Raw genomic sequence first — 27,583 nt, 5'->3', positions numbered from 1 at the left:
ATAAATTTTGCAAATAACGAATATATTTATAAAATCTATTTCGATTGATTAAAGTTTAATTATTCGAAAATGTGAAGCTCAAAAATAATATTCTAATTATTGAAAATAAAGGAAACAAAAATAAAATGAAATCTTGAGGTTAGAAAATAATTAAAATTATCTGAACTACTATCCAGCATTTTGAGTTCGTTGGAAAACGAATATATTTATCAAATCTATTTGGATTGATTAAAGTTTAATTATTCGAAAATGTGAAACTCAAAAATAATATTGTAATTATTGAAAATAAAGGAAACAAAAATTAAATGAAATCTTGAGGTTATTAATTGGATTGATTAAAGTTTAATTATTCGAAAATATAAAACTCAAAAATAATATTCTAATTACTGAAAATAAAGGAAACAAAAATAAAATGAAATCTTGAGGTTAGAAAATAATTAAAATTATCTAAACCATCACTCAGAATTTTGAGTTCGCTAAAAAATTAATGTAAGGTCATTTATTAGCAATATATCGTAGAAATGTCTGATAAATGACCTAACAATTACCTGTATACGTATTAATGACCTACACATGTTTCTCCCGATGCACGCGGAAGATCGTGAACTTCGACGCCAATTCTAAACGCCCTATTGATGATCTAGAAAATGGTTCTTATCGACAACGCCGCAGCCACCTGACATTCATAATAGTAATGCTGCATTTGCCGTACTAATTGCATTATTGTTACGTAATTGAGCTGTTCGTCATTGTCATTAGCGGCTACGTCCAGGTCTTTAAAAGCATCCTGGCGCTGTTCATCTCTAACAGTGGAACGTTCGTCGTTCCCCTATCTTCATAGTGATTCGAAATCAATCAAGAATACTCCATAAAAAAGGTATTTTTAATATACACATCGTTCAAGTAGTCAATTACATATTAATTACACCTCAATTTTCAGTAAGATCGAGTAAGACTTTGTAGAATCAGGATTAAAAGTGACATTAGAAACTTATTAGTTTGCAGTTAGTTGGATAGTTTGTCAGTTAGTTAGTGCTGGGCCCATAACCCTTTGTTGGGGTTTTGAATAACTCCACTTACACGCATAACTCAATATATTTAGTTATTACACATAATGCAGATATATATAATAAGTAATAAGCATCAGTATCAGAGATTATTTGATTCCCTGATGAAGCTAGCTGCAATGCTGGCGAAACGTCGGACTCTCTCGTCTTCTGAACGCGGCTCCAAACCGGAAGCCAATTCTAGTAGTAATCACTATGGCCGCGAATGCCTAAAACGAAGTAATAAGCATAAAAAGAACAAACTGAAATAGGCATACACCTGGGCACGACTACATGGCGCATACTAAGATGGCGCTGCGGTGGGACGAGCAAACCTCCTTCAGTTAGTTTGTCAGCTAGTTAATTAGTTTGTCAGTTAGATAGTCAGTTTGTCAGTTAGTTAGTTAGTTTGTCAGTTAGTTAGTTTGTTAGTTAGTTATTTTGTCAGTTAGTTTGTCAGGAAGTTAGTTGGTTTGTGAGTTAGTTAGGTAGCTTGCAGTTAGTTAGTTAGCAGGTCACTTAGTTAGTTAGTTTCTCAGTTAGTTAGATAGTTTGTCAGTTAGTTAGTTTATTAGTTAGTTATTTTGTCAGTTAGTTAGTTTGTCAGGAAGTTACTTGGTTTGTCAGTTAGTTAGGTAGCTTGCAGTCAGTTAGTTAGGTAGCTTGCAGTTAATTAGTTAGTAGGTCACTTAGTTAGTTAGTTTCTCAGTTAATTAGTTGGTTTACAGTTAGTTAGTTAGTTTGTCAGTTAGATAGTCAGTTTGTCAGTTAGTTAGTTAGTTAGTTTGTCAGGAAGTTACTTGGTTTGTCAGTTAGTTAGGTAGCTTGAAGTTAGTTAGTTAGGTAGCTTGCAGTTAGTTAGTTAGTAGGTCACTTAGTTAGTTAGTTTCTCAGTTAATTAGTTGGTTTACAGTTAGTTAGTTAGTTTGTCAGTTAGATAGTCAGTTTGTCAGTTAGTTAGTTAGTTAGTTTGTCAGGAAGTTACTTGGTTTGTCAGTTAGTTAGGTAGCTTGCAGTCAGTTAGTTAGGTAGCTTGCAGTTAGTTAGTTAGTAGGTCACTTAGTTAGTTAGTTTCTCAGTTAATTAGATAGTTTGTCAGTTAGTTAGTTAGTTTGTCAGTTAGATAGTCAGTTTGTCAGTTAGATAGTCAGTTTGCAGTCAGTTAGTTAGTTAGTAGGTCACTTAGTTAGTTAGTTTCTCAGTTAGTTATTTGGTTTACAGTTAGTTAGATGGTTTGTCAGTTAGTTAGTTAGTTTGTCAGTTAGTTAGTAACCACATTTCGAAAAAAAAGGATATTTGATACTTTTTATTCGTTTATTCCACATAAATTAGGTATTCTACCTAAGTATCTCTAAATTAGACATTAGAAATCCAAATAAATTAGGTACTCTACCTAAGTATCTCTAAATTAGACATTACAAATACCATCTTTCGAAAGAAAAGGATTGTCGATACTTTTTATTCGTTTATTTCAAATAAATTAGGTACTCTACCTAAGTATTTCTAAATTAGACATTAGAAACACCATACCTTTCGAAAAAAAAGGATTGTTGATACTTTTTATTCGTTTATTTCAAATAAATTAGGCACTCTACCTAAGTATCTCTAAATTAGACATTAGAAATCCAAATAAATTAGGTACTCTACCTAAGTATCTCTAAATTAGACATTAGAAATCCAAATAAATTAGGTACTCTACCTAAGTATCTCTAAATTAGACATTAGAAACACCACATTTCGATAAAAAAAGGATTGTTGATACTTTACATTCGTTTATTTTACATAAATTAGGTACTGTATCTAAGTATCTCTAAATTAGACATTAGAAACACCATACCTTTCGAAAAAAAAGGATTGTTGATACTTTACATTCGTTTATTTCAAATAAATTAGGTACTCTATCTAAGTATCTCTATATTAGACATTAGAAATCCAAATAAATCAGGTACTCTACCTAAGTATATCTAAATTAGACATTAGAAATCCAAATAAATTAGGTACTCTACCTAAGTATCTCTAAATTAGACATTACAAATACCATCTTTCGAAAGAAAAGGATTGTCGATACTTTTTATTCGTTTATTTCAAATAAATTAGGTACTCTACCTAAGTATTTCTAAATTAGACATTAGAAACACCATACCTTTCGAAAAAAAAGGATTGTTGATACTTTTTATTCGTTTATTTCAAATAAATTAGGCACTCTACCTAAGTATCTCTAAATTAGACATTAGAAATCCAAATAAATTAGGTACTCTACCTAAGTATCTCTAAATTAGACATTAGAAATCCAAATAAATTAGGTACTCTACCTAAGTATCTCTAAATTAGACATTAGAAACACCACATTTCGATAAAAAAAGGATTGTTGATACTTTACATTCGTTTATTTTACATAAATTAGGTACTGTATCTAAGTATCTCTAAATTAGACATTAGAAACACCATACCTTTCGAAAAAAAAGGATTGTTGATACTTTACATTCGTTTATTCCAAATAAATTAGGTACTCTGCCTAAGTATCTCTATATTAGACATTAGAAATCCAAATAAATCAGGTACTCTACCTAAGTATATCTAAATTAGACATTAGAAATCCAAATAAATTAGGTACTCTACCTAAGTATCTCTAAATTAGACATTAGAAACACCACATTTCGAAAGAAAAGGATTATCGATATTTTTTATTCGTTTATTCCACATAAATTAGGTACCCTATCTAAATATCTCTAAATTAGGTATCTATCTAAGTACTCTACCTAGTATTGGTAGGAATTATTTTCAGTAAATTGCTCGTAGATGGGAATCGAAGTGAATTATTTGAAAATATTATTTGATGCAATAAGTTTGTGCTTTGATGATTCATTATTTTAATCACATATTTGATGCTCTGTTAGGTGTGTTTAGAAAGCATGAGTAGGAATTATTTTCTGTAAATTGCTCCTATATGGGAATCGAAGTGAATTATTTGAAAATATTATTTGATGCCATAAGTTTATGCTTTGATGATTGTTTTAATTATTTTAATTACATATTGGATGCTCTGTTTGGTGTGTTTAGGAAGCATGAGGGCCCTAATACTGCTATGTATGGTAGCAGTGTCTGTGGCCGTTGAAGATGGCCCGAAAAACAAGGGTTGGTGGCGGTCGATGTCACTTTACCAAATATATCCTAGAAGCTTTAAAGATGGTAATGGAGATGGCGTAGGAGATTTGAAAGGTACGTAAGGTGTTCTCTTTCAAACCACTTCTCCAGACATATTCTCCAGAAATCCTGAGAATCCTGAGAATAATATAGTGTGTTAAAAATGCACATAAATAAAGAATCATGCAGATGGTAAAAGAGTCTAAAAATTGAGGATAATCGTCGATTAAGGAATTCAAAGAAAACTTGTAAATTCAATTTACCCACAATATTCTCCAGAAATCCTGAGAATCCTGAGAATAATATAGTGTGTTAAAAATGCACATAAATAAAGAATCATGCAGATGATAAAAGAGTCTAAAAATTGAGGATAATCGTCGAATAAGGAATTCAAAGAAAACTTGTAAATTCAATTTACCCACAATATTCTCCAGAAATCCTGAGAATCCTGAGAATAATATAGTGTGTTAAAAATGCACATAAATAAAGAATCATGCAGATGGTAGAAGAGTCTAAAAATTGAGGATAATCGTCGAATAAGGAATTCAAAGAAAACTTGTAAATTCAATTTACCCACAATATTCTCCAGAAATCCTGAGAATCCTGAGAATAATATAGTGTGTTAAAAATGCACATGAATAAAGAATCATGCAGATGGTAAAGGAGTCTAAAAATTGAGGATAATCGTCGAATAAGGAATTCAAAGAAAACTTGTAAATTCAATTTACCCACAATGTTCTCCTAGAAATCCTCCATTAAGTTTACAATTTGAGTTTGACATTACTCATTTTGCTACATTTGATGCACTGTAATGTCTAACTGATGTAAAATCATAGATATTTAAGGATTTCATCGATAATACTTAACCACAAAGTTCGATCCACAATCGGTGTTTTTTTGATTGCAGGTATAACCAACAAATTGCTTTACTTCAAAGAGATTGGCGTCAACGCTTTCTGGTTGTCCCCTTTTTACCCCAGCCCGATGATCGATTTCGGTTATGACATCGCCGATTTCAACGGAGTGGATCCCGTTTTCGGTACAATGACCGATTTCGAGAATATGGTGAAACGCTCTCACGAACTTAACTTGAAGGTGATCATAGATCTTGTCCCCAATCACTCCTCGGACAAGCACGAATGGTTCCAGAAGAGTTTGCAAAACATTCCACCCTACAATGATTTCTTTGTCTGGCGCAGCGGCAAGAAGCTTTCAAACGGCACTATTGCTCCACCGAATAACTGGGTGAGTTTCATTTGAATTTCATACTAAATCGATTTGAAAAGGGTTCGTGATTTGTGGAAATATTTGCGACCAAAATTAAATAGTTTTTTGAGGGCTGCATAATCTGTTGTGAATGTTTTTTAACGCTTTACCGACCGGTAGCGGTTGATTAATCGGCTATCGGTCGGTAAGCGTTGGTCGGTAAAGAAGTTGATTAATACGCTATCGGTCGGTAAGTGTTGGTCGGTAAAAAAGTCGATTAATAGGCTATCGGTCGGTAATGTGTTAAGACGTTCACTGACAGACCAAAATCGTATTTCTGCAAAAGTAAAATTTTGATTTCAGACCATCGTAAGCTACATAACATTTGTTTCAGTATTTATTTTTGTAAGCTTGTTAAAATTCATAAATTCTATCCAAATTTATTTTTTTCCAGCGTCTTAAATTGAGAATTAATTTTTTTAAAGTGTTAAATTCTATGTAAAATTCTATGAATTCTTTTTCCTTAAAATACGACCCTCGAAGAATATACATGGAATAATTTCAAAGAAAATTAGTATAGAGAATATTTTTCATTAACGTCAAGTTTCAATTGTAGAAATATAACAGTTCGATTTGTAATTTTTCATTTTATGAAGTGAATAGTCTCTAGTTAGAGAAGTTAAATAATATTTTGTTTGCAAATACTACGATTTTTACTTGGATTATGGTACAAAGTATACATGCAAGCGTAAACTCGTCTCTCTGGTTCCAAAAGTCGAGTACTTGCGAGAGAGCGTAGCCCTCTGGTGGCGAGTGCGGCAAGTTGCGTCTTAAAGCGATCGAAATCCGACAAATTGGACACTTTTTACACTTGGATAACGTGAAAAAACGTATTATTAACCATAAAAAATTATTATTAAAGCAAAGTTGAGTTACTAAATTTTAGAGGAGTAAATTATTGGGCTCTATGAATGTCAAACGTCTGAAATTTATGATTAATGCTAACATTTGGATATGTTGTTTCTATTATCCAGTACTTTCCACGCATTTACTATACAGGCAATCATAGTGATGTATATTTAGCCTAAATTCTCCAACATTTTATTCTAAGCTTGCATATGTTATTTTTCTTCTATATACAGAGCATAAATTTTTTAGTTTTTCAATGTAGTATCATTTATTGAACAGAGTTTAGTAAACCCTGACTTGACATTTTATTAAAAGCAAATGTATTTTTCCAAAAACAATCAACACTGTTTCAATATAATTTTATATTTCGAGTAACTTCTACCAATAATTTTTGTGGTCTTTTACTATTCCAAATGCATTTTTCTTATTTTTATAATTGTTTAATTTTTCTAATTTTTGAATTCTTTCCACGCAGGTGAGCGCGCTTGGAGGGCATGCTTGGAAATGGCGAGAAGAACGTCAGGCGTTCTATCTTCACCAATTCATGCCGGAAGAGCCAGATCTAAATTACAGAAACCCAAAGGTTGCAGAAGAAATGAAGGTACTGTTTACAATCGTAATTATAACTCAAATTGAATTCTGTTTACTAAAAAGTAAAGTAAACAGACGTAATTTTATTTTAATATTATATTCCGTGATCTTAAAGGAAACAGAAGTAATTTAAATTTCATAAACTATATTTTACACACCATTCTACTTGACACTTTCGTCAATCTTTAGCTAAAATGTCGGTTCATCGTGAGATACAACGATTATTTTTATTGTTAAGCATTGTTTTGTTGTTGTGCCTCTATTGCTCATCGATTGAGTCTTGTACCAGGTCGATAGTAGGCTAAATGAAATATTAAATGGGGTTTCATGGTGGGGGAAAATTAGTTTGGATAGTGTCGAATTGATATTGACAATTTTTATTGTAAGATTGATAAATATGGAAGGTTTATAAAATAATTTAGTAATAGCAATTTTAGCTAGATGTTGAAACTCTTAGTCTGCTTAATAAAAAGATATTAAATGAGGTCCCATGGCGGGGAAAAATATGTTTGGATAGTGTCAAATTGAAATTGACAATTGTTACTATGAGATTGATAAATAGGGAGGGTTTATAAAATAATTTAGTAATAGCAATTTTAGCTAGATGGTGAAACTCTTAGTCTGCTTAACAAAAAGATATTAAATGAGGTCCCATGGTGGGGAAAAATATGTTTGGATAGTGTCAAGTTGAAATTGACAATTGTTACTATGAGATTGATAAATATGGAAGGTTTATAAAATAATTTAGTAATAGCAATTTTAGCTAGATGTTGGAACTCTTAGTTTGCTTAATAAAATATCGAACTAGGTCACATAGAGAAGAACAAATTTAGTGTCAAATTCAAATATAAAATTGCTTTAATTAATTCGCTATTTTGAGGTTTTTTTTGGTTTTTTTGGTATTTTTTTATAAAGATAGTATGAGATTTCTTGCTTGGCCTTTTTTTATGTACAGAGTGTTCGGTCAACCCTGGGAAAAATTTTAACGGGGTATTCTAGAAGCCAAAATACGACGAAAATCAAGAATATGAATTTTTTTATGGAGGCTTCGTTAAAAAGTTATTAACAATTAAAGTTCTACCGGTAATGAATTTTTTTCTCGAAAATGCGCAGGAATTCGGGGGTATGTCTATTCACCAAAAATAATTGTAATTACCTCCTGTAGTCGGCAATAATTTTTCCAAAACGATTTGAAATTTTTTAATTTTGTCGAAAAGTTTCATACATTCTCGAATTTTTTTCTGGAAAGTGGATAGGATTTCGGGGGTATGTCTATTAACCAAAAGTAATTGTAATTAACTGCTGTAGTCGGCAATAATTTTTTTAGAACGATTTGAAATTTTTTTTTTCGTCGTAAAATTTCACACCTTTTCGAATTTTTTTCTCAAAAATGATTAGGAATTCGAGGATATGTCTATTGACCAAAAATAATTATAATTGATCCCTTAAACTGGAAATATTTTTTTTAGAGTGATTTGAAATTTTTTAATTTTGTCGACAAATTTCATACCTTATCGAATTTTTTTCTAGAAAATGAGTAGAAATTCGGGGGTATGTTTACTCACAAAAAATAATTGTAATTACCTCTCACAGACGGAAATAATTTTTTTAGAACGATTCGAAATTTGTTTTTTCGTCGTAAAATTTCACACATTCTCGAATTTTTTTCTCGAAAGTGGATAGGAATTCGGGGGTATGTCTAATGACCAAAAATAGTTGTAATTAACTCCCACAGTCGGCAATAATTTTTTCAGAATGATTCGAAATTTTTTTTTTCGTCGTAAAATTTCACACCTTCTCGAATTTTTTTCTCGAAAGTCTGTAGGAATTCGAGGGTACGTCTAATGACGAAAAATAATTGCAATTGACCCCTGCAACCGACAATAATTTTTCCAGAACGATTTGTAATTTTTTAATTTAATTGTTAATAACTTTTTAACGAAGCCTCAGTCAAGAAATTGATATTCTTGATTTTCGTCTTATTTTGGCCTCTAGAATACACATATGATGTGTGACACATGTATACACATATGAACGTGACGATATCATTCCTCTTATTTAGCTTCAAACGATGTGTCACGTGAATTTTCATTTTTTTTTAAATCAATCATTATAAAAGTTATAAAATTGCATTATAAAAATGCAACACATTATGCATTGCAAAGGATTTTATTAAATATTTAAAAAGGTGTGAATGCACTCATAAAAATTGATTAACTTATACCTTTAACTAATATAAATTTCTAAATAATAGTTTTGTTACGATTACACTATGTCCAATCGATCGACAAACTAATGATAATGAAACAAGTTAATATTATTTTTCCAGCCATGATTATAATTTACCATGAATATTTCTCTTCAAACATTTAAACAAATTACAATCAACACGTAAAATTTACTAATAACAATTGAAGAAACAAGCACAATATTATAAAATTATTTTCTAGAAATTACAATCCATGTAAAATATATTATTCTTTTTACAATTAGCGTTTCAACATTACTGTTTTTATCGATACAATAAATTACGATTTTCATGTTATATTTATGCTGCTAGAAAACATTTTTTATAAAACTACCTCTACAAATATCTTCTATCAAGTATCTGATTACATATGAGTGTCACGATAACGATTGCAATTTTCTAAAGAAAATGTTTCATCATCTATTCCCACTGATTGACTACTTTTGTTGATGGTAATTCTGTTCATCAGATTCATATGAGCACTCCATTCAAATTTCTTTTGCCTCTCATTTCCTTGAATCAGAGGTCCACATTTCAGAGTCAACAAATTTGCATTTACTATGATAATATTTCCACAGAATATTTACCTTACGTATTAAAATTTTTTAAATATTGCATTCATGGAAATTTTATCTTCATATTATTTCCACAGAATATTTATCCTAGCCTACTAAAAAAAATTTTTTAAATATTGGATTCATGGAAGTTGTATCTTCATAATATTTCTAGAGAATATTTATCCTAGCCTACTAAAAAAAATTTTTTAAATATTGGATTCATGGAAGTTGTATCTTCACATTATTTCCACAGAATATTTCCACAAAATATTTATCCTACGTAGTCTATTAAAATTTTTAAAATATCGTATTCATGGAAATTGTATCTTCATATTATTTCTGGGTACGTTTGGACAATCAGTGACAAGTTCTGAAGGACGTGAATATGAAAATCGTATCTCCTCGCATAAGTTCATCGAGTAGTTTCGCCCGGATTAGAGTTTCAGCACGCAGAATTATCCCCGTAATTAAATTACCTCCGATCTAGCAACGAAACCCTAATTTCGCTGGTGGGTTCGTCCTGTCGAAATTAAACGATTGGAGACAATCATATTGGATTCCGTCGATGACAAGTTATATTGGAGATGAAGCTGTCTGTTATAGAATCGTTTAAACCGGCTCGATTCTGATTAAATCAGGGATACCTGATCTCGTTATCTCGTTACCTGCAGTTTTCTTAACAGATTTCATTGCAACGGGAGTGATAACATCGATAGCGATACTTTTGTTATTTCCTTTATTCATTTGTCACTTTTGTTAGAAACTTGGCGAAGTTTACGATACGGTTGCTTGCGAATACGACTATTTTTGAAGATAGCTAATTTCAAATTTGCTTGTTAATTACAGCTAAAGAGTCAGGGCCCCAAAATTACAAAAATTGAAGCAATTAACGTGTCATAAACCTTCTAATTGGTCACGTGATTGATTAAGAGGGGAGTCTCATGTGAATGATAGAAAATTGAGCTATTTTGTTAATTTTTTTTTAAGGGAATGCTACATCTGACGTTATGATTCTTTTTTGCAGTTTATTTAGCTATCCCTTGGGAATACAAGATAATTTTTTTATTAATTTTTATTAACTTTTAGTGTTGTTATACACTGTTAATCACTGACGTAGGCGATTGCAGCTTTCAAGGTTGACTAAATAAAAAAAATCAAAATATTTTTTATAATTTATGAGATTTTAGATAATTTATGTTGAAAATTGACAAAATGGTGAAAGTTTAAAGTAAAAATTGCAAAATTTCCTTGTTTCTTTTTGCAACTTATGAGATTTATGAGATTTTGGATAATTTATGTTGAAAATTGACAAAATGGTGGAAGCTTAAAATAAAAATTGCAAAATTTCGTCGTTTTTTTTTGCAACTTATGAGATTTTAGATAATTTATGATGAAAATTGACAAAATGGTGAAAACTTAAAGTAAAAATTACAAAATTTCCTTGTTTCTTTTTGCAACTTATGAGATTTATGAGATTTTGGATAATTTATGTTGAAAATTGACAAAATGGTGGAAGCTTAAAGTAAAAATTGCAAAATTTCGTCGTTTCTTTTTGCAACTTATGAGATTTATGAGATTTTAGATAATTTATGATGAAAATTGACAAAATGGTGGAAGCTTAAAATAAAAATTGCAAAATTTCCTCGTTTTTTTTTTGCAACTTATGAGATTTATGAGATTTTAGATAATTTATGTTGAAAATTGACAAAAAGGTGGAAGCTTAAAGTAAAAATTGCAAAATTTCGTCGTTTTTTGTTTGCAACTTATGAGATTTTAGATAATTTATGTTGAAAATTGACAAAATGGTGGAAGCTTAAAGTAAAAATTGCAAAATTTCGTCGTTTTTTTTTGCAACTTATGAGATATTAGATAATTTATGTTGAAAATTGACAAAATGGTGGAAGCTTAAAGTAAAAATTACAAAATTTCCTTGTTTCTTTTTGCAACTTATGAGATTTATGAGATTTTGGATAATTTATGTTGAAAATTGACAAAATGGTGGAAGCTTAAAGTAAAAATTGCAAAATTTCGTCGTTTTTTGTTTGCAACTTATGAGATTTCAGATAATTTATGTTGAAAATTGACAAAATGGTGAAAACTTAAAATAAAAATTGCAAAATTTCGTCGTTTCTTTTTGCAACTTATGAGATTTTAGATAATTTATGTTGAAAATTGACAAAATGGTGAAAGTTTAAAGTAAAAATTGCAAAATTTCCTTGTTTCTTTTTGCAACTTATGAGATTTATGAGATTTTGGATAATTTATGTTGAAAATTGACAAAATGGTGGAAGCTTAAAATAAAAATTGCAAAATTTCGTCGTTTTTTTTTGCAACTTATGAGATTTTAGATAATTTATGATGAAAATTGACAAAATGGTGAAAACTTAAAATAAAAATTGCAAAATTTCGTCGTTTCTTTTTGCAACTTATGAGATTTTAGATAATTTATGATGAAAATTGACAAAATGGTGGAAGCCTAAAATAAAAATTGCAATATTTCGTCGTTTCTTTTTGCAACTTATGAGATTTATGAGATTTTAGATAATTTATGTTGAAAATTGACAAAATGGTGGAAGCCTAAAGTAAAAATTGCAAAATTTCCTCGTTTTTTTTTGCAACTTATGAGATTTATGAGATTTTGGATAATTTATGTTGAAAATTGACAAAATGGTGGAAGCTTAAAATAAAAATTGCAAAATTTTGTCGTTTTTTTTTGCAACTTATGAGGTTTATGAGATTTTAGATAATTTATGATGAAAATTGACAAAATGGTGAAAACTTAAAATAAAAATTGCAAAATTTCGTCGTTTCTTTTTGCAACTTATGAGATTTTAGATAATTTATGTTGAAAATTGACAAAATGGTGGAAGCTTAAAGTAAAAATTGCAAAATTTCGTCGTTTTTTTTTGCAACTTATGAGATATTAGATAATTTATGTTGAAAATTGACAAAATGGTGGAAGCTTAAAGTAAAAATTACAAAATTTCCTTGTTTCTTTTTGCAACTTATGAGATTTATGAGATTTTGGATAATTTATGTTGAAAATTGACAAAAAGGTGGAAGCTTAAAGTAAAAATTGCAAAATTTCGTCGTTTTTTGTTTGCAACTTATGAGATTTTAGATAATTTATGTTGAAAATTGACAAAATGGTGAAAACTTAAAATAAAAATTGCAAAATTTCGTCGTTTTTTTTTGCAACTTATGAGATTTTAGATAATTTATGTTGAAAATTGACAAAATGGTGAAAGTTTAAAGTAAAAATTGCAAAATTTCCTTGTTTCTTTTTGCAACTTATGAGATTTATGAGATTTTGGATAATTTATGTTGAAAATTGACAAAATGGTGGGAGCTTAAAGTAAAAATTGCAAAATTTCGTCGTTTTTTTTTTGCAACTTATGAGATTTTAGATAATTTATGTTGAAAATTGACAAAATGGTGAAAACTTAAAATAAAAATTGCAAAATTTCGTCGTTTCTTTTTGCAACTTATGAGATTTTAGATAATTTATGTTGAAAATTGACAAAATGGTGAAAGTTTAAAGTAAAAATTGCAAAATTTCCGAGTTTTTTTTTGCAACTTATGAGATTTTAGATAATTTATGTTGAAAATTGACAAAATGGTGGAAGCTTAAAATAAAAATTGCAAAATTTCGTGGTTTTTTTTTGCAACTTATGAGATTTATGAGATTTTAGATAATTTATGTTGAAAATTGACAAAATGGTGAAAGCTTAAAATAAAAATTGCAAAATTTCGTCGTTTTTTTTTTGCAAACTTTTTAATAAAAAAGATGTGATATATTTGTTATAATTTATGAGATTTTAGATAATTTATGTTGAAAATTGACAAAATGGTGGAAGCTTAAAATAAAAATTGCAAAAAAAAACGACGTAATTTTGCAATATATGCATATATATCTTATATTTTTTATAATTTATGAGATTTTAGATAATGTATGTTGAAAATTGTCAAAATGGTGGAAGCTTAAAGTAAAAATTGCAAAATTTCCTCGTTTTTTTTGCAACTTTTTAATAAAAAAGATATGACAAACTCATTATAACAGTTTGATTTTGGTCATGCATAAACTCTATGGATAAAAAATGTTTTTGATTTCGAAATTGTTTATTTCATGCAATTAATTAGGACATTTAACGATAAATCGTATTTTGTTTAAAATTTACAACAATTAAAATTGATACTAATCCCTGAGATTCACGAATAATATAATAACTATGCCACACTGTCTCATGGGGAAATATAATCATGAAGTTGCACTATTTAAATTAATTTAAATATCAAATAAACCCCATATGTGTAAAAGCTAATTTTTAGTTGCAAACATGGATTTGACACACATGAATCTCAAGATTAAATGCAATATAACTGCGTAGAAATTTAAATTTGCAATGATCTGTTCATCTGATAGTGTTTAAATCAGATCTAATAACGTTAATTGATGAGAAAATGAATATACATTGTATACACGCCTTTAATGCAACTTTTCAATCAATTTGTATATTTATTACCACTTATTACATCATAAATTCTGTTTTACATCTGATATTAACACTAGATTTACGGGCATTGATCGCACGTATATTTATTGATACCTTTCATGTTGACGATTACCTTACAATACGATTTTTCTTTTAATTAGAATATACAGGGTGTTCGGCCACAATTTCGGGCAAAAATTTTAATGAGCGATAGTAGAGGCCAAAATAAGACGAAAATCAAGAATACTAATTTGTTGATGGAAGCTTCGTTAAAAAGTTATTAACAATTAAATTCAAAAATTTCAAATCGTTCTGGAAAAATTATTTTCGGTTGCGGGGGTCAACTGCAATCATTTTTGGTGAGTACACATACCTCCGAAATCCTATCTACTTTCGAGAAAAAAAATCGAGTAGGTGATGAAATTTTTCGGCGAAAAAAAATTTTTCAAATCGTTCTAAAAAAATTATTTTCGGTTGCGGGGATCAATTACAATCATTTTTTATCATTACACATATCTCCAAAATCGTACGCACTTTCGAGAAAAAAATTCCTTACTGGAAATCCAATTAGGTGCCTAAATTTTTCAACGGAGAAAAAAAATTGCAAATCGTTGTGGAAAAATTATTTTCGGTTGCCGGGGTCAATTACAATCAGTTTTTGTCATTAGACATACCCACGAAATCCTGCCCACTTTCGAGAAAAAAAATAGGGAAGGTGTGAAATTATTCGAGAAAATTAAAAAATTGCAAATCGTTGTGGAAAAATTATTTTCGGCTGTAGGGTTCAATTACAGTCATTTTTGGTGAATAGACATACCCCCGAAATCTTGCGCATTTTCGAGAAAAAAATTCAGTAAGGACGGCACTTTAAACGTTAATAACTTTTTAACGAAGCTTCCATCAACAAATTGGTATTCTTGATTTTCGTCTTATTTTGGCCTCTACTATCGCTCATTAAAATTTTTGCTTGAGGTGGCCGAACACCCTGTATATTCGTGCTATTGCACCAACCAAATTCAACAGAATTTGTTAAAAAATAATATTTACGTGTTCTGCAATTTTAAATATGGAATGAGACATCCGTCAAATTGACGGCTACCGTAAATCTAGTGTTAAAAACGTCATATTAGATTGAAGGTGATTGAATGAGGATTTAGAAAATTTATTTAAAAATGACGAACATTTTGCAGAATGTGTTGAGATTCTGGCTGAACAAGGGCGTGGATGGCTTCAGGATCGACTCAGCGGCTTATCTTTGGGAACATGAGGACTTCCCGGACGAGCCCCCATCAGGGAAAACGGACGACCCTTATAATATCAATTACCCCGACAGAATATACACGAAGGATCAACCGCAAACCTATGACATCATCAAAAGTTGGAGGGAAGTCCTCGACGAGTACAAAGACTCCGAAAGAATCATGATGATCGAAGCTTACACGAATATGACATCGACCATGAAGTATTACACTTCCGGAGCACACTTCCCCTTCAATTTCGCGATGATCGCGAACTTGACTAAGAATTCGTCGGCAGCTGATTTCCACAAGATGATAAATAATTGGATGGAGGACATGCCGAGTGGCGGAGATCCTAACTGGGTGGTAAGTGCAAACGATTTACAGGAACTTTCTTGAGGATGAGTATCCAAATGTGTAGTTTGTTTTCTCTGGATTAAATGGTGCCTAACAGTAGAGTACTATGTAAAGTACAAACTAATATCGTTATTACGTAAATTTACTTATGGATTCTACAGTTTTTCAAGCTTGGTATATCACCTAAAATCACAACATTTCAACAATTGGTACCACTAACACAGTTTATGCAAATATATGCATAGTGTTTGGTCAAACCTGGGAAAAATTTGAATGGGAGATACTAGAGACCAAAATGAGACAAAAGTCAAGAATAGCAATTTGTTGATTGAGGCTGCTTTAAAAAGTTATTAACGTTTAAAGTTCCATAGAGACTAGGAAATTTTTTGGTTAAAATTAAAAAATTTCAAATCATTCTAAAAAAATTATTTTTAGTTACAGGGGTCAATTATAAGTATTTTTGATGAATAGACATATCCTCGAATTTCTACGCAATTTCGAGAAAAAAATTCGAGAAGGTACCGAAGTTTTTAGACGAAATTAAAAAATTTCAAATCATTTTGAAAAAAATATTTTTTGTTACGGGGGTCAATTACAAGCATTTTTGGTGGATACACATATCCACGAATTTCTACGCACTTTTGAGAAAAAAAATTCCTAATCGAAAGTGTAATTTATGGCCAGAAATGTTGCCCTGAAATTTCATGCGAATCTTTAAATCATCATAACTTCTAAATGAATTGACGGATTTTAAAGTTTAAAAATGCAAATAACGCGTATTTTAGTGAAGAATATGTAGAAATTCTAACAATATTGAAAAAGTTATTTCTTGACCCTGTAAAATGAGTAAAACCCCATAAAAATGGTCCAATTTTCGAGCTTCCCTTTTCTTGTATACGTCAATCTACAATTTCAACTCTCTCTCTCTCAGTTGCTTTACATGCGTTCCATAGGTTTCTATTCTTTCAATTTTCACATTTCCCACAATACCATAGCTTCATCTTCTCCTTATAAATATTCTTACTTTTAGATTTTAGAATTTTCACCTTGCTTCCATAAAATTCAATGTTTCTCTTATTTATATTCCACTTTTACCTTCTTCAATATAGCAAATCGAGTCGTTACACGAAAAATGAACAAATAAATGTAAGGTTGTCGCTTAAAATTCAGTGAAAAACCCCCTTTCAGGGGGGTTACCCAAATTCTATTCGCGAAGAACGAACACTTACGTATGTATTTTAGATTCATTCCTGAACCAACTTTCGTTACATTTTATTCGTAAATTCATTAGTGAAATGGAATCCATCCAAAAGCTAATTTCGGAAAAAATCGAAAATTATTATTCGTTATTCGTTATTCGCGAATCTGTTTGACTCCGTTCGAGGGATGAAAGGTGAAAATTGTTCGTGCAGGCTGGAAATCACGATAATCCTAGACCGATGACGCGACTTGGATCCCAACGAGCACGCGTGGCAACCTTGATTACGCTAATATTGCCAGGCGTTAGCGTGACGTACAACGGCGATGAGATCGGTATGCCGGACGCTGAGATCTCGTGGGAGGACACAAAGGATCCGTTGGGATGCGTTGCTGGAAAAGAAGGGTATAAATCCACCTCCAGAGACCCCGCCAGGACTCCCTTCCAGTGGGATCGCAGTAAAGCTGCAGGTAAGGTCCTGATATTGACGACAACACGATTATGTGGCGATTGTGCTCGACTTTTTCACAAATTTTTATTATGGGTTCTCGAAAATGTTTCAAAATAACATTTTCGAGATAGTAGACAATACGTTTCGAGGAGTAAAACAATGAAGTTTGAGAAGACTTTCTATTATTTGCTACTCCAATCCTTCGTCAAAAAATCAGAATTCTTGAATCTTGAAAAATTAAGAATTCTGAGAACACAATCACTGTGTATGACTAAAGTTGTTAGATGTATTAGAATGTTTAGGTTGGAAGAAAGTAAGAGAATAGAGATCAAAACATTTGAAATTCTTGAAGAACGTCTACCAAGTATAATGGTAGACGAAAAAAATAATTTTTATATGGATTGGTAATAAATATTTAAAATTCATGACAATACGTTTCGAGGAGTAAAACAATGAAGTTTGAGAAGACTTTCTATTATTTACTGCTCCAATCCTTCGTCAATAAAATCAGAATTCTTGAATCTTGAAAAATTAAGAATTCTGAGAACACAATCACTGTGTATGACTAAAGTTGTTAGATGTATTAGAATGTTTAGGTTGGAAGAAAGTAAGAGAATAGAGATCAAAACATTTGAAATTCTTGAAGAACGTCTACCAAGTATAATGGTAGACGAAAAAAATAATTTTTATATGGATTGGTAATAAATATTTAAAATTCATGACAATACGTTTCGAGGAGTAAAACAATGAAGTTTGAGAAGACTTTCTATTATTTACTGCTCCAATCCTTCGTCAATAAAATCAGAATTCTTGAATCTTGAAAAATTAAGAATTCTGAGAACACAATCACTGTGTATGACTAAAGTTGTTAGATGTATTAGAATGTTTAGGTTGGAAGAAAGTAAGAGAATAGAGATCAAAACATTTGAAATTCTTGAAGAACGTCTACCAAGTATAATGGTAGACGAAAAAAATAATTTTTATATGGATTGGTAATAAATATTTAAAATTCATGACAATACGTTTCGAGGAGTAAAACAATGAAGTTTGAGAAGACTTTCTATTATTTACTGCTCCAATCCTTCGTCAATAAAATCAGAATTCTTGAATCTTGAAAAATTAAGAATTCTGAGAACACAATCACTGTGTATGACTAAAGTTGTTAGATGTATTAGAATGTTTAGGTTGGAAGAAAGTAAGAGAATAGAGATCAAAACATTTGAAATTCTTGAAGGACGTCTACCAAGTATAATGGTAGACGAAAAAAATAATTTTTATATGGATTGGTAATAAATATTTAAAATTCATGACAATACGTTTCGAGGAGTAAAACAATGAAGTTTGAGAAGACTTTCTATTATTTGCTGCTCCAATCCTTCGTCAAAAAATCAGAATTCTTGAATCTTGAAAAATTAAGAATTCTGAGAACACAATCACTGTGTATGACTAAAGTTGTTAGATGTATTAGAATGTTTAGGTTGGAAGAAAGTAAGAGAATAGAGATCAAAACATTTGAAATTCTTGAAGAACGTCTACCAAGTATAATGGTAGACGAAAAAAATAATTTTTATATGGATTGGTAATAAATATTTAAAATTCATGACAATACGTTTTGAGGAGTAAAACAATGAAGTTTGAGAAGACTTTCTATTATTTACTACTCCAATCCTTCGTCAAAAAATCAGAATTCTTGAATCTTGAAAAATTAAGAATTCTGAGAACACAATCGCTGTGTATGACTAAAGTTGTTAGATGTATTAGAATGTTTAGGTTGGAAGAAAGTAAGAGAATAGAGATCAAAACATTTGAAATTCTTGAAGAACGTCTACCAAGTATAATGGTAGACGAAAAAAATAATTTTTATATGGATTGGTAATAAATATTTAAAATTCATGACAATACGTTTTGAGGAGTAAAACAATGAAGTTTGAGAAGACTTTCTATTATTTACTGCTCCAATCCTTCGTCAATAAAATCAGAATTCTTGAATCTTGAAAAATTAAGAATTCTGAGAACACAATCACTGTGTATGACTAAAGTTGTTAGATGTATTAGAATGTTTAGGTTGGAAGAAAGTAAGAGAATAGAGATCAAAACATTTGAAATTCTTGAAGGACGTCTACCAAGTATAATGGTAGACGAAAAAAATAATTTTTATATGGATTGGTAATAAATATTTAAAATTCATGACAATACGTTTCGAGGAGTAAAACAATGAAGTTTGAGAAGACTTTCTATTATTTACTGCTCCAATCCTTCGTCAATAAAATCAGAATTCTTGAATCTTGAAAAATTAAGAATTCTGAGAACACAATCACTGTGTATGACTAAAGTTGTTAGATGTATTAGAATGTTTAGGTTGGAAGAAAGTAAGAGAATAGAGATCAAAACATTTGAAATTCTTGAAGAACGTCTACCAAGTATAATGGTAGACGAAAAAAATAATTTTTATATGGATTGGTAATAAATATTTAAAATTCATGACAATACGTTTCGAGGAGTAAAACAATGAAGTTTGAGAAGACTTTCTATTATTTGCTGCTCCAATCCTTCGTCAATAAAATCAGAATTCTTGAATCTTGAAAAATTAAGAATTCTGAGAACACAATCACTGTGTATGACTAAAGTTGTTAGATGTATTAGAATGTTTAGGTTGGAAGAAAGTAAGAGAATAGAGATCAAAACATTTGAAATTCTTGGAGAACGTCTACCAAGAATAATCGTATGCATTGATGGAATGATTATGGCTACAGAAAATGGTTGATTGTTGCTAATTTCCTACGTTTCTGCTGACCCATCGCACTTTCAATCGTCTTAATGCGTTAATCCTTTCGTTACGGCGTGGAAATTAGAAGCGGCAATGGCAAGTCCTTAATCTTTAATGAATCGTAATTAACATTGATTTAAACTAATTATCAATGGATTTATAATACTTTGATTTATCAATGTAGATTGTAGTAAAGATGAACACAAGAATAGTTAACTATAAGTGCCATAGAAGAACAATTTAATCGATTAATAGAAAATAATTTAACTGTTTTTTATTGCTTTTAATATTTTAATTGAACTGTACTGAAAAGTGACTTAGAAGAAAACTAATAAAGTAGCAAATAGTAGTGAAAGTAAAATAAAATTGAAACTAGACGTGTAACCAACTGTGTCAAGTTCTTATGCACTTTTTTGCATAGTGATTGAAAGGTCTGCATCCAGCAAGGACTGTAGTTACAATTTAGAAAGATAAATCAACTTAATTCAATTCCATATTTAAGTTAAATGTCACAAACAAGACATTGAATTTTTTACAGAATTTTTGATTCAATTTTTTATTGAATTTTTATACTACTTTTTACACAATTTTACAGAATTTTTTATTGAATTTTTATACTACTTTTTACACAATTTTACAGAATTTTTTATTGAATTTTTATGCTACTTTTTACACAATTTTGAATACAAAGTGAAACTCAATTAAGACACATGAAGACACAGTCATTTCCATGTAATATGATTTTAAATATTTACTAAATTTCAACACAACTATCATTTAAGTGTAAAATTTAGTGTCTCAGACTATGAATAGGAAAATTTCTATTTTAATTTTAGAATTCCATAGAAAAGATTTTTATTGCTTTATACTGGGTGCATTTAGAAGCTAAACATATACTTTTGAAGCTGATGAACCTCGTTAAATAAGTCTTAATAAAGCACAGAATTTCATGTCTCGTGCACCATAAATATAAAGAAGTTTTCACATTTATCGAGAGAATATTGCAGTTTACAGGCCACTTAGAATCTCATTTAAAAGTTTATTAATTATTACACGTTATTTTGAAATCCTCCAATGTAAAAATTTCAAGTTCAATTTTGAACAATTAATTTTGCATTGTTTTCTTTAAGCCATAAGAAAGGAAGGCTTTTCCCCATAATAGTTTCTCTTATTTCGTGTTGTTTGAAGGAAAACTGTATTTATTCAAAGATTTACGATTCAAGATTTCATCCCAAGACACAGATTTTACAATCCTCCAAATTTAACAATTTCAAGTTCAATTTTGCATTGTTTTCTTCAAGCCATAAGAAAGGAAGGCTTTCCCCCAGAATAGTTTCTCTTATTTCGTGTTGTTTGAAGGAAAACTGTATTTATTCAAAGATTTACGATTCACGATTTCACCCCAAGACACAGATTTTACAATCCTCCAAATTTAACAATTTCAAGTTCAATTTTGCATTGTTTTCTTCAAGCCATAAGAAAGGAAGGCTTTCCCCCAGAATAGTTTCTCTTATTTCGTGTTGTTTGAAGGAAAACTGTATTTATTCAAAGATTTACGATTCACGATTTCACCCCAAGACACAGATTTTACAATCTTCCAAATTTAACAATTTTAAGTTCAATTTTGCATTGTTTTCTTCAAGCAATAAGAAAGGAAGGCTTTCCCCCAGAATAATTTCTCTTATTTCGTGTTGTTTGAAGGAAAACTGTATTTATTCAAAGATTTACGATTCACGATTTCACCCCAAGACACAGATTTTACAATCCTCCAAATTTAACAATTTCAAGTTCAATTTTGCATTGTTTTCTTCAAGCCATAAGAAAGGAAGGCTTTCCCCTAGAATAATTTCTCTTATTTCGTGTTGTTTGGAGGAAAACTGTATTTATTCAAAGATTTACGATTCACGATTTCACCCCAAGACACAGATTTTACAATCCTCCAAATTTAACAATTTCAAGTTCAATTTTGCATTGTTTTCTTCAAGCCATAAGAAAGGAAGGCTTTCCCCCAGAATAGTTTCTCTTATTTCGTGTTGTTTGAAGGAAAACTGTATTTATTCAAAGATTTACGATTCCCGATTTCACCCCAAGACACAGATTTTACAATCCTCCAAATTTAACAATTTCAAGTTCAATTTTGCATTGTTTTCTTCAAGCCATAAGAAAGGAAGGCTTTCCCCCAGAATAGTTTCTCTTGTTTCGTGTTGTTTGAAGGAAAACTGTATTTATTCAAAGATTTACGATTCAAGATTTCACCCCAAGACACAGATGTTGTGTGATACTTGTTGAGAGACGCTGTCTGAGTAAAATGAAATAAATTTCCCCTGTCTCCCATAGAATTCTTACGTAAAAGGGTCCACTCGAGTACAATGCGTACATTTTTACAGAAAAATTGCGATTATAATGAACAAGGATACATGAAAATCGCTGACGAGAACGTCATTTGTAATATCAACTAAAAAATAACATCTAGGATTCATCGTTTTGATACCTAAAACAAATCTCACAATAATATAGTTCACACTTTCTAATGTAATAATCGATTTCAAAATGATATAATAATAGCTAACAAAATTTGTCAAAAATTTGTAACGATTCATAGTGTTTCATACTTGTCACTTGCAAGCTTATCTAACTAAACGGAACAGTTCATAAAAACATACAAAAAAGTGACAAAAAAATAAAATAAACAATAAAACAGTAAAAGTGTACATTGTCTCTTTGTAATTTTATACTAACAATTTAATGCCTTGGCGATGCACAGAGAATTGATTAAAAAGTGTGAATATGGACTTGAGTCCCTACTTATTTATCTTTATTATTCAAATCTTCCATTAGTATCTATTACGAGAGTTAGTAATAGAATGTGACTGGATCCATAACGTTGATATTCCAGGATTTTCCACGAATTCATCAACCTGGCTTCCGATCAACAAAAACTACAAAACCGTCAACCTGGCAATAGAAAGAAGAGACACATTCTCCTACTTCCACTACTACAAAGCACTCGCTAAGCTAAAGAAAACACCGATTGTTCAAACTGGAACTCTCGACACGAAATTAATCAACGCGAACGTTTTAGCGATCGCCAGGTAAGCCCTCGATTTCGAATAAATCGCAGCAAAGATTTCATCTGCAATTTACTGAGGATCGATTATTGTCGATAGATATTTGAAGATTTACTGTTTCTTTTCTTTTCCAGGGAAACCAAGGATGGATCTCTTTACGCGGTAGCAAATCTTGGGAAAAAGACAGAAATGGTCGACTTATCAGTGTTCGATAACGTATCGAACGAATTGCAGTTGTATTACGCCACTAAAGGAGACGGTGCAGCGTCAGTGTGAGTAATTTTTACGATATGGCTGCGAGGCTGATTTATTTATTTAACGAACCTCGATGATCGTGATAAATAGAATTATTTCTGTGGAAACATGCTTCACTGCTTTTACTATTCTGGAGTCGCATTAAACTCGAACTATATTGCATGATAGACTCCACGAAAATATACAGGGTGGTTCGAAAAACGTTCGAAGAATTTATGAGTTAATAGTAACAAATATTCAAGTGAAAAAGGTTTGTAAATCAACGTCGAATTTAATTTATCTTCGAAAGCCAATTATCTGTAGGTTATTTTGTTTACCTGAACCATGCTTCAAAGCTTAATTATATTGACCTAGCATGCCCCGTCTCGGCTTCGCTCGACCTTGTGCAAAAGCAATTTATGGCCAGACGATCGTCCTGACATATATAACCGCGATAGTGCAATTCTCTCGCGAGAAAGCGCTCGAGAAGCTTCGCCACCTGGCGGTAACATCGCAGTACTGCTACAGGCGTGGTATCGCGCGGGCCGAATATGCGCATGCGCGCGCAAGTAGACTGTCGTATACAGGGGTCACGTGGTCTGCCAAACAGTCGTACACATGAAATCTTTGCATATAAATTACATGTTAATAACGCGCTTCTGAGACATGCTACATAGCCTATGTCCGTCTTAGAGTATGCAGGAATAACGTGTCAAAATTTGAGGAAGATCGGTTCAATAGGTCTTGAGTTTTGCGCGAACATAAAAATCGGCTCTCTCTTTATATAATAGCCATTATTTAACACCATCATAAAAGTGCGCGTATAACGCATATTCGTAGAAATTTTTCGATGTTTTTTTTTTTATAAACCATCAGTGAAAGTAGACCTTTCCAACGCATGTACTCGTTTGAAAATCGGTTGAGTGGTTCTCGAGTTATAAAATCACGAACATAGGACAACTTATTTTTATATATATAGATTTTTATCTAACTTACAACTTCGAATAACTAATAAAAGACAATCGATTCTTTATCTCTTATTTGTTAAATTAAATTACAATTAACGATTGAAATATTTAATAAGATTGAAATATTTAATAAATAAGGATTGAATAAAAAGCACGAATCGGTTGCTAGTTATTTACAATTTGAATGAAATTCAGAAAACACACATTCACGTTTTTATGACTAAAATATAAATATAGAATTTCGAAAGGAAATGTATAGAAATCATTTTTTTATTTATTGATCGCGTTCGAAAATGTATCGAAATTGATTTATTACGATCTTTTACTAGGAAACCTATTTTTTAGACTGTTTCACTTATTATTAATTTAATTACGTTAACATTTTAAGATAGAATGATCTTTAGAGAAGAGTACTTAACTATAATATAATAACTTCTTTATCAGATGCAGTTTTCGTGAAAAGCAACGAATTTCTGTGAAATAATTCAACATAACCTACAAATAATTTGAATCGAAGCTTCGATAACCTCAATTCCACTTCGAAATGAAATTCAAACGTGTATTTGATTTTATTTACGAGGTTTAATCGCGAAATTATGTTCCTTGAACAACTATGCCGTCTATTTTTGAGAATATATTGAACCCTTTTTTCGATTATACTTTTGGCCACTTTCCAATCCAACACGCTTTTCGAGAAAATTAACACATTACCGACCGATAGCCTATTAATCGACTGTTTTACCGGCCAACACTTACCGACCGATAAAACAGTTGATTAATAGGCTATCAGTCGGTAAGCGTTAGCCGGTAAAACAGTCGATTAATAGGCTATCGGTCGGTAAAGTGTTAATACTAATTTTATGAATAATCATTGTACAATTTGAACAGTTTGTAGTTTAAACAAAATTTTTTAATTTAATATTTACTCAATATTTGTCGAATTTTTCAATTTAAAATGTGGATTAATTTTGCTTGGCGATACAAAATGTTTTATGGTCGTTCGTTGAAATAATTTGTTTGTTTATTAATTTAGGCTTCTCCCGAAGAAGAACAAGGTCAAGGTCGTCTCTGGAGGAATAGTGATTTACGTAACTAAAGGAGTCACGGTTCAGGATTTAGAAGAAGTTCCACCGGATTATTAAAATTGTGATTAAATATTTAATTTGCATTGATTTACCTGAATTCTGATACTATGAATTTGCATATACACGTTTACACACATGTACGCATTTCCTCTTTAAGCAAATAATATTTATCTATACATAACACTTGCGTTTTATTCCTAATCGCCACCCATTTTCAATCCCAAAATAATACCAAATTAAACTTCCAAAGTAAATGTACCATGTGATCCAAATAATTTCAACCTACTTTTTTTATATTTGTATTCAAAGTTTACTTCCAAAGTGAATGTACCATGTGGTCCAAATAATTTCAACCTACTCTTTTTATTTATTATTATCTTTTTTATATTTGTATTCAAAGTAAATGTACCATGTGGTCCAAACAATTTCAACCTACTTTTTTTATTTATTACTATTTTTTTTATATTTGTATTCAAAGTTTACTTCCAAAGTAAATGTACCATGTGGTCCAAATAATTTCAACCTACTTTTTTTATTTATTACTATTTTTTTTATATTTGTATTCAAAGTTTACTTCCAAAGTAAATGTACCATGTGGTCCAAATAATTTCAACCTACTTTTTTTATTTATTACTATTTTTTTTATATTTGTATTCAAAGTAAATGTACCATGTGGTCCAAACAATTTCAACCTACTTTTTTTATTTATTATTATTTTTTTTTATATTTGTTATTCATAGTTATATGATCAAATGGCCACAAGTACAATTTGATAAAAAATCGAAATAAAATACTTGTCCTTAATTCATCGTTTTGTCTCCTGCTTGGTATAGTTTTTCCACGGGATTTAGAATTTTTAATAATCCTAAACTATCTATTTAATAATTTCTATTGACTTCTATTTAATAATTTCATAATTTTACCAATTCTATACTTCTCGATTGACAGTCTGTTAGTTAGTTTGTCAGTTAGTTAATCAGTTTGTCAATTAGTCAGTTAGTTAGTTTGTTTGTAGTTAGTTAGACACTCATACTAATCCATCATTCAAATTTTTTCATTTCAAACACAAAATTTTCAGAATCATGGACACCGTGAGATCTTCTTCAACAGAGACTAAGTTTGACTATTTTTCTTCGCCAAAAAAAAATGTTTAAATGTCCCTAAAACGCGTGTAAATAAACCTTGTAAATTTGATGGCAAAAAGATGATAGAATTTATCTAAAAAAAATTCTCCAAGAAAGGTTTTAAAAAATCACACTTTACTATACTATATTGTTTAAAAATCTTGTATCGTTGGTTCGAGTATTTTGAGACCAATTAACACCTATACAGGGTGTTCGGCCACCTCTAGCAAAATTTTTAATGAGCGATAGTAGAGGCCAAAATAAGACGAAAATCAAGAATACTAATTTGTTGATGGAAGCTTCGTTAAAAAGTTATTAACAATTAAATTCAAAAATTTCAAATCGTTCTGGAAAAATTATTTTCGGTTGCGGGGATCAACTACAATCATTTTTGGCGAGTACACATACCTCCGAAATCCTATCTACTTTCGAGAAAAAAAATCGAGTAGGTAGTGAAATTTTTCGGCGAAAAAAAATTTTTCAAATCGTTCTAAAAAAATGATTTTCGGTTGCGGGGATCAATTACAATCATTTTTTATCATTACGCATACCTCCGAAATCGTACGCACTTTCGAGAAAAAAATTCCTTACTGAAAATCCAATCAGGTGCCTAAATTTTTCAACGGAGAAAAAAAATTGCAAATCGTTGTGGAAAAATTATTTTCGGTTGCGGGGGTCAATTGCAATCAGTTTTTGTCATTAGACATACCCACGAAATCCTGCCCACTTTCGAGAAAAAAAATAGAGAAGGTGTGAAATTATTCGAGAAAATTAAAAAATTGCAGATCGTTGTGGAAAAATTATTTTCGGTTGTAGGGTTCAATTACAGTCATTTTTGGTGAATAGACATACCCCCGAAATCTTGCGCATTTTCGAGAAAAAAATTCAGTAAGAGCGGC

General features: G+C 30.6%; 2 protein-coding genes across 2 annotated transcripts in view; one reads left to right on the top strand and one right to left on the bottom strand.

Annotated features, from left to right (window-relative positions):
- The window catches only part of LOC122401826 (calcium/calmodulin-dependent 3',5'-cyclic nucleotide phosphodiesterase 1-like), a 442,112-nt gene that overhangs the window by 82,091 nt on the left and 332,438 nt on the right, over positions 1–27,583 (bottom strand). The window lies entirely within an intron of this gene.
- On the top strand, positions 789–25,741 carry LOC122401829 (alpha-glucosidase-like). The gene is made up of 9 exons (XM_043404209.1): positions 789–877; positions 4,107–4,265; positions 5,098–5,435; positions 6,781–6,906; positions 15,385–15,798; positions 17,202–17,457; positions 23,102–23,297; positions 23,408–23,545; positions 25,509–25,741. The coding sequence occupies exons 2-9, from the start codon at positions 4,112–4,114 to the stop codon at positions 25,615–25,617; spliced, it is 1,731 nt and encodes a 576-aa protein (XP_043260144.1). The 5' UTR covers positions 789–877; positions 4,107–4,111; the 3' UTR covers positions 25,618–25,741.

This window comes from Colletes gigas, unplaced genomic scaffold (assembly GCF_013123115.1).
Source record: "Colletes gigas isolate AHSC1104 unplaced genomic scaffold, ASM1312311v1 Colletes_gigas_Sc00029, whole genome shotgun sequence".
NCBI classification, from domain to species: Eukaryota; Metazoa; Arthropoda; class Insecta; order Hymenoptera; family Colletidae; genus Colletes; species Colletes gigas.
The sequence above is the reverse complement of the archived record's forward strand: the minus strand, read 5'-3'. Positions and strand labels throughout refer to the sequence as shown.

Coding starts and splice junctions, on each gene's coding strand:
- LOC122401829 (XM_043404209.1), top strand. CDS start 4,112: ATGAGGGCCCTAATACTGCTATGTATGGTAGCAGTGTCTGTGGCCGTT. Junction 5,436..6,780: donor TTGCTCCACCGAATAACTGG/GTGAGTTTCATT, acceptor CTTTCCACGCAG/GTGAGCGCGCTTGGAGGGCA. Junction 23,546..25,508: donor GGAGACGGTGCAGCGTCAGT/GTGAGTAATTTT, acceptor TTATTAATTTAG/GCTTCTCCCGAAGAAGAACA.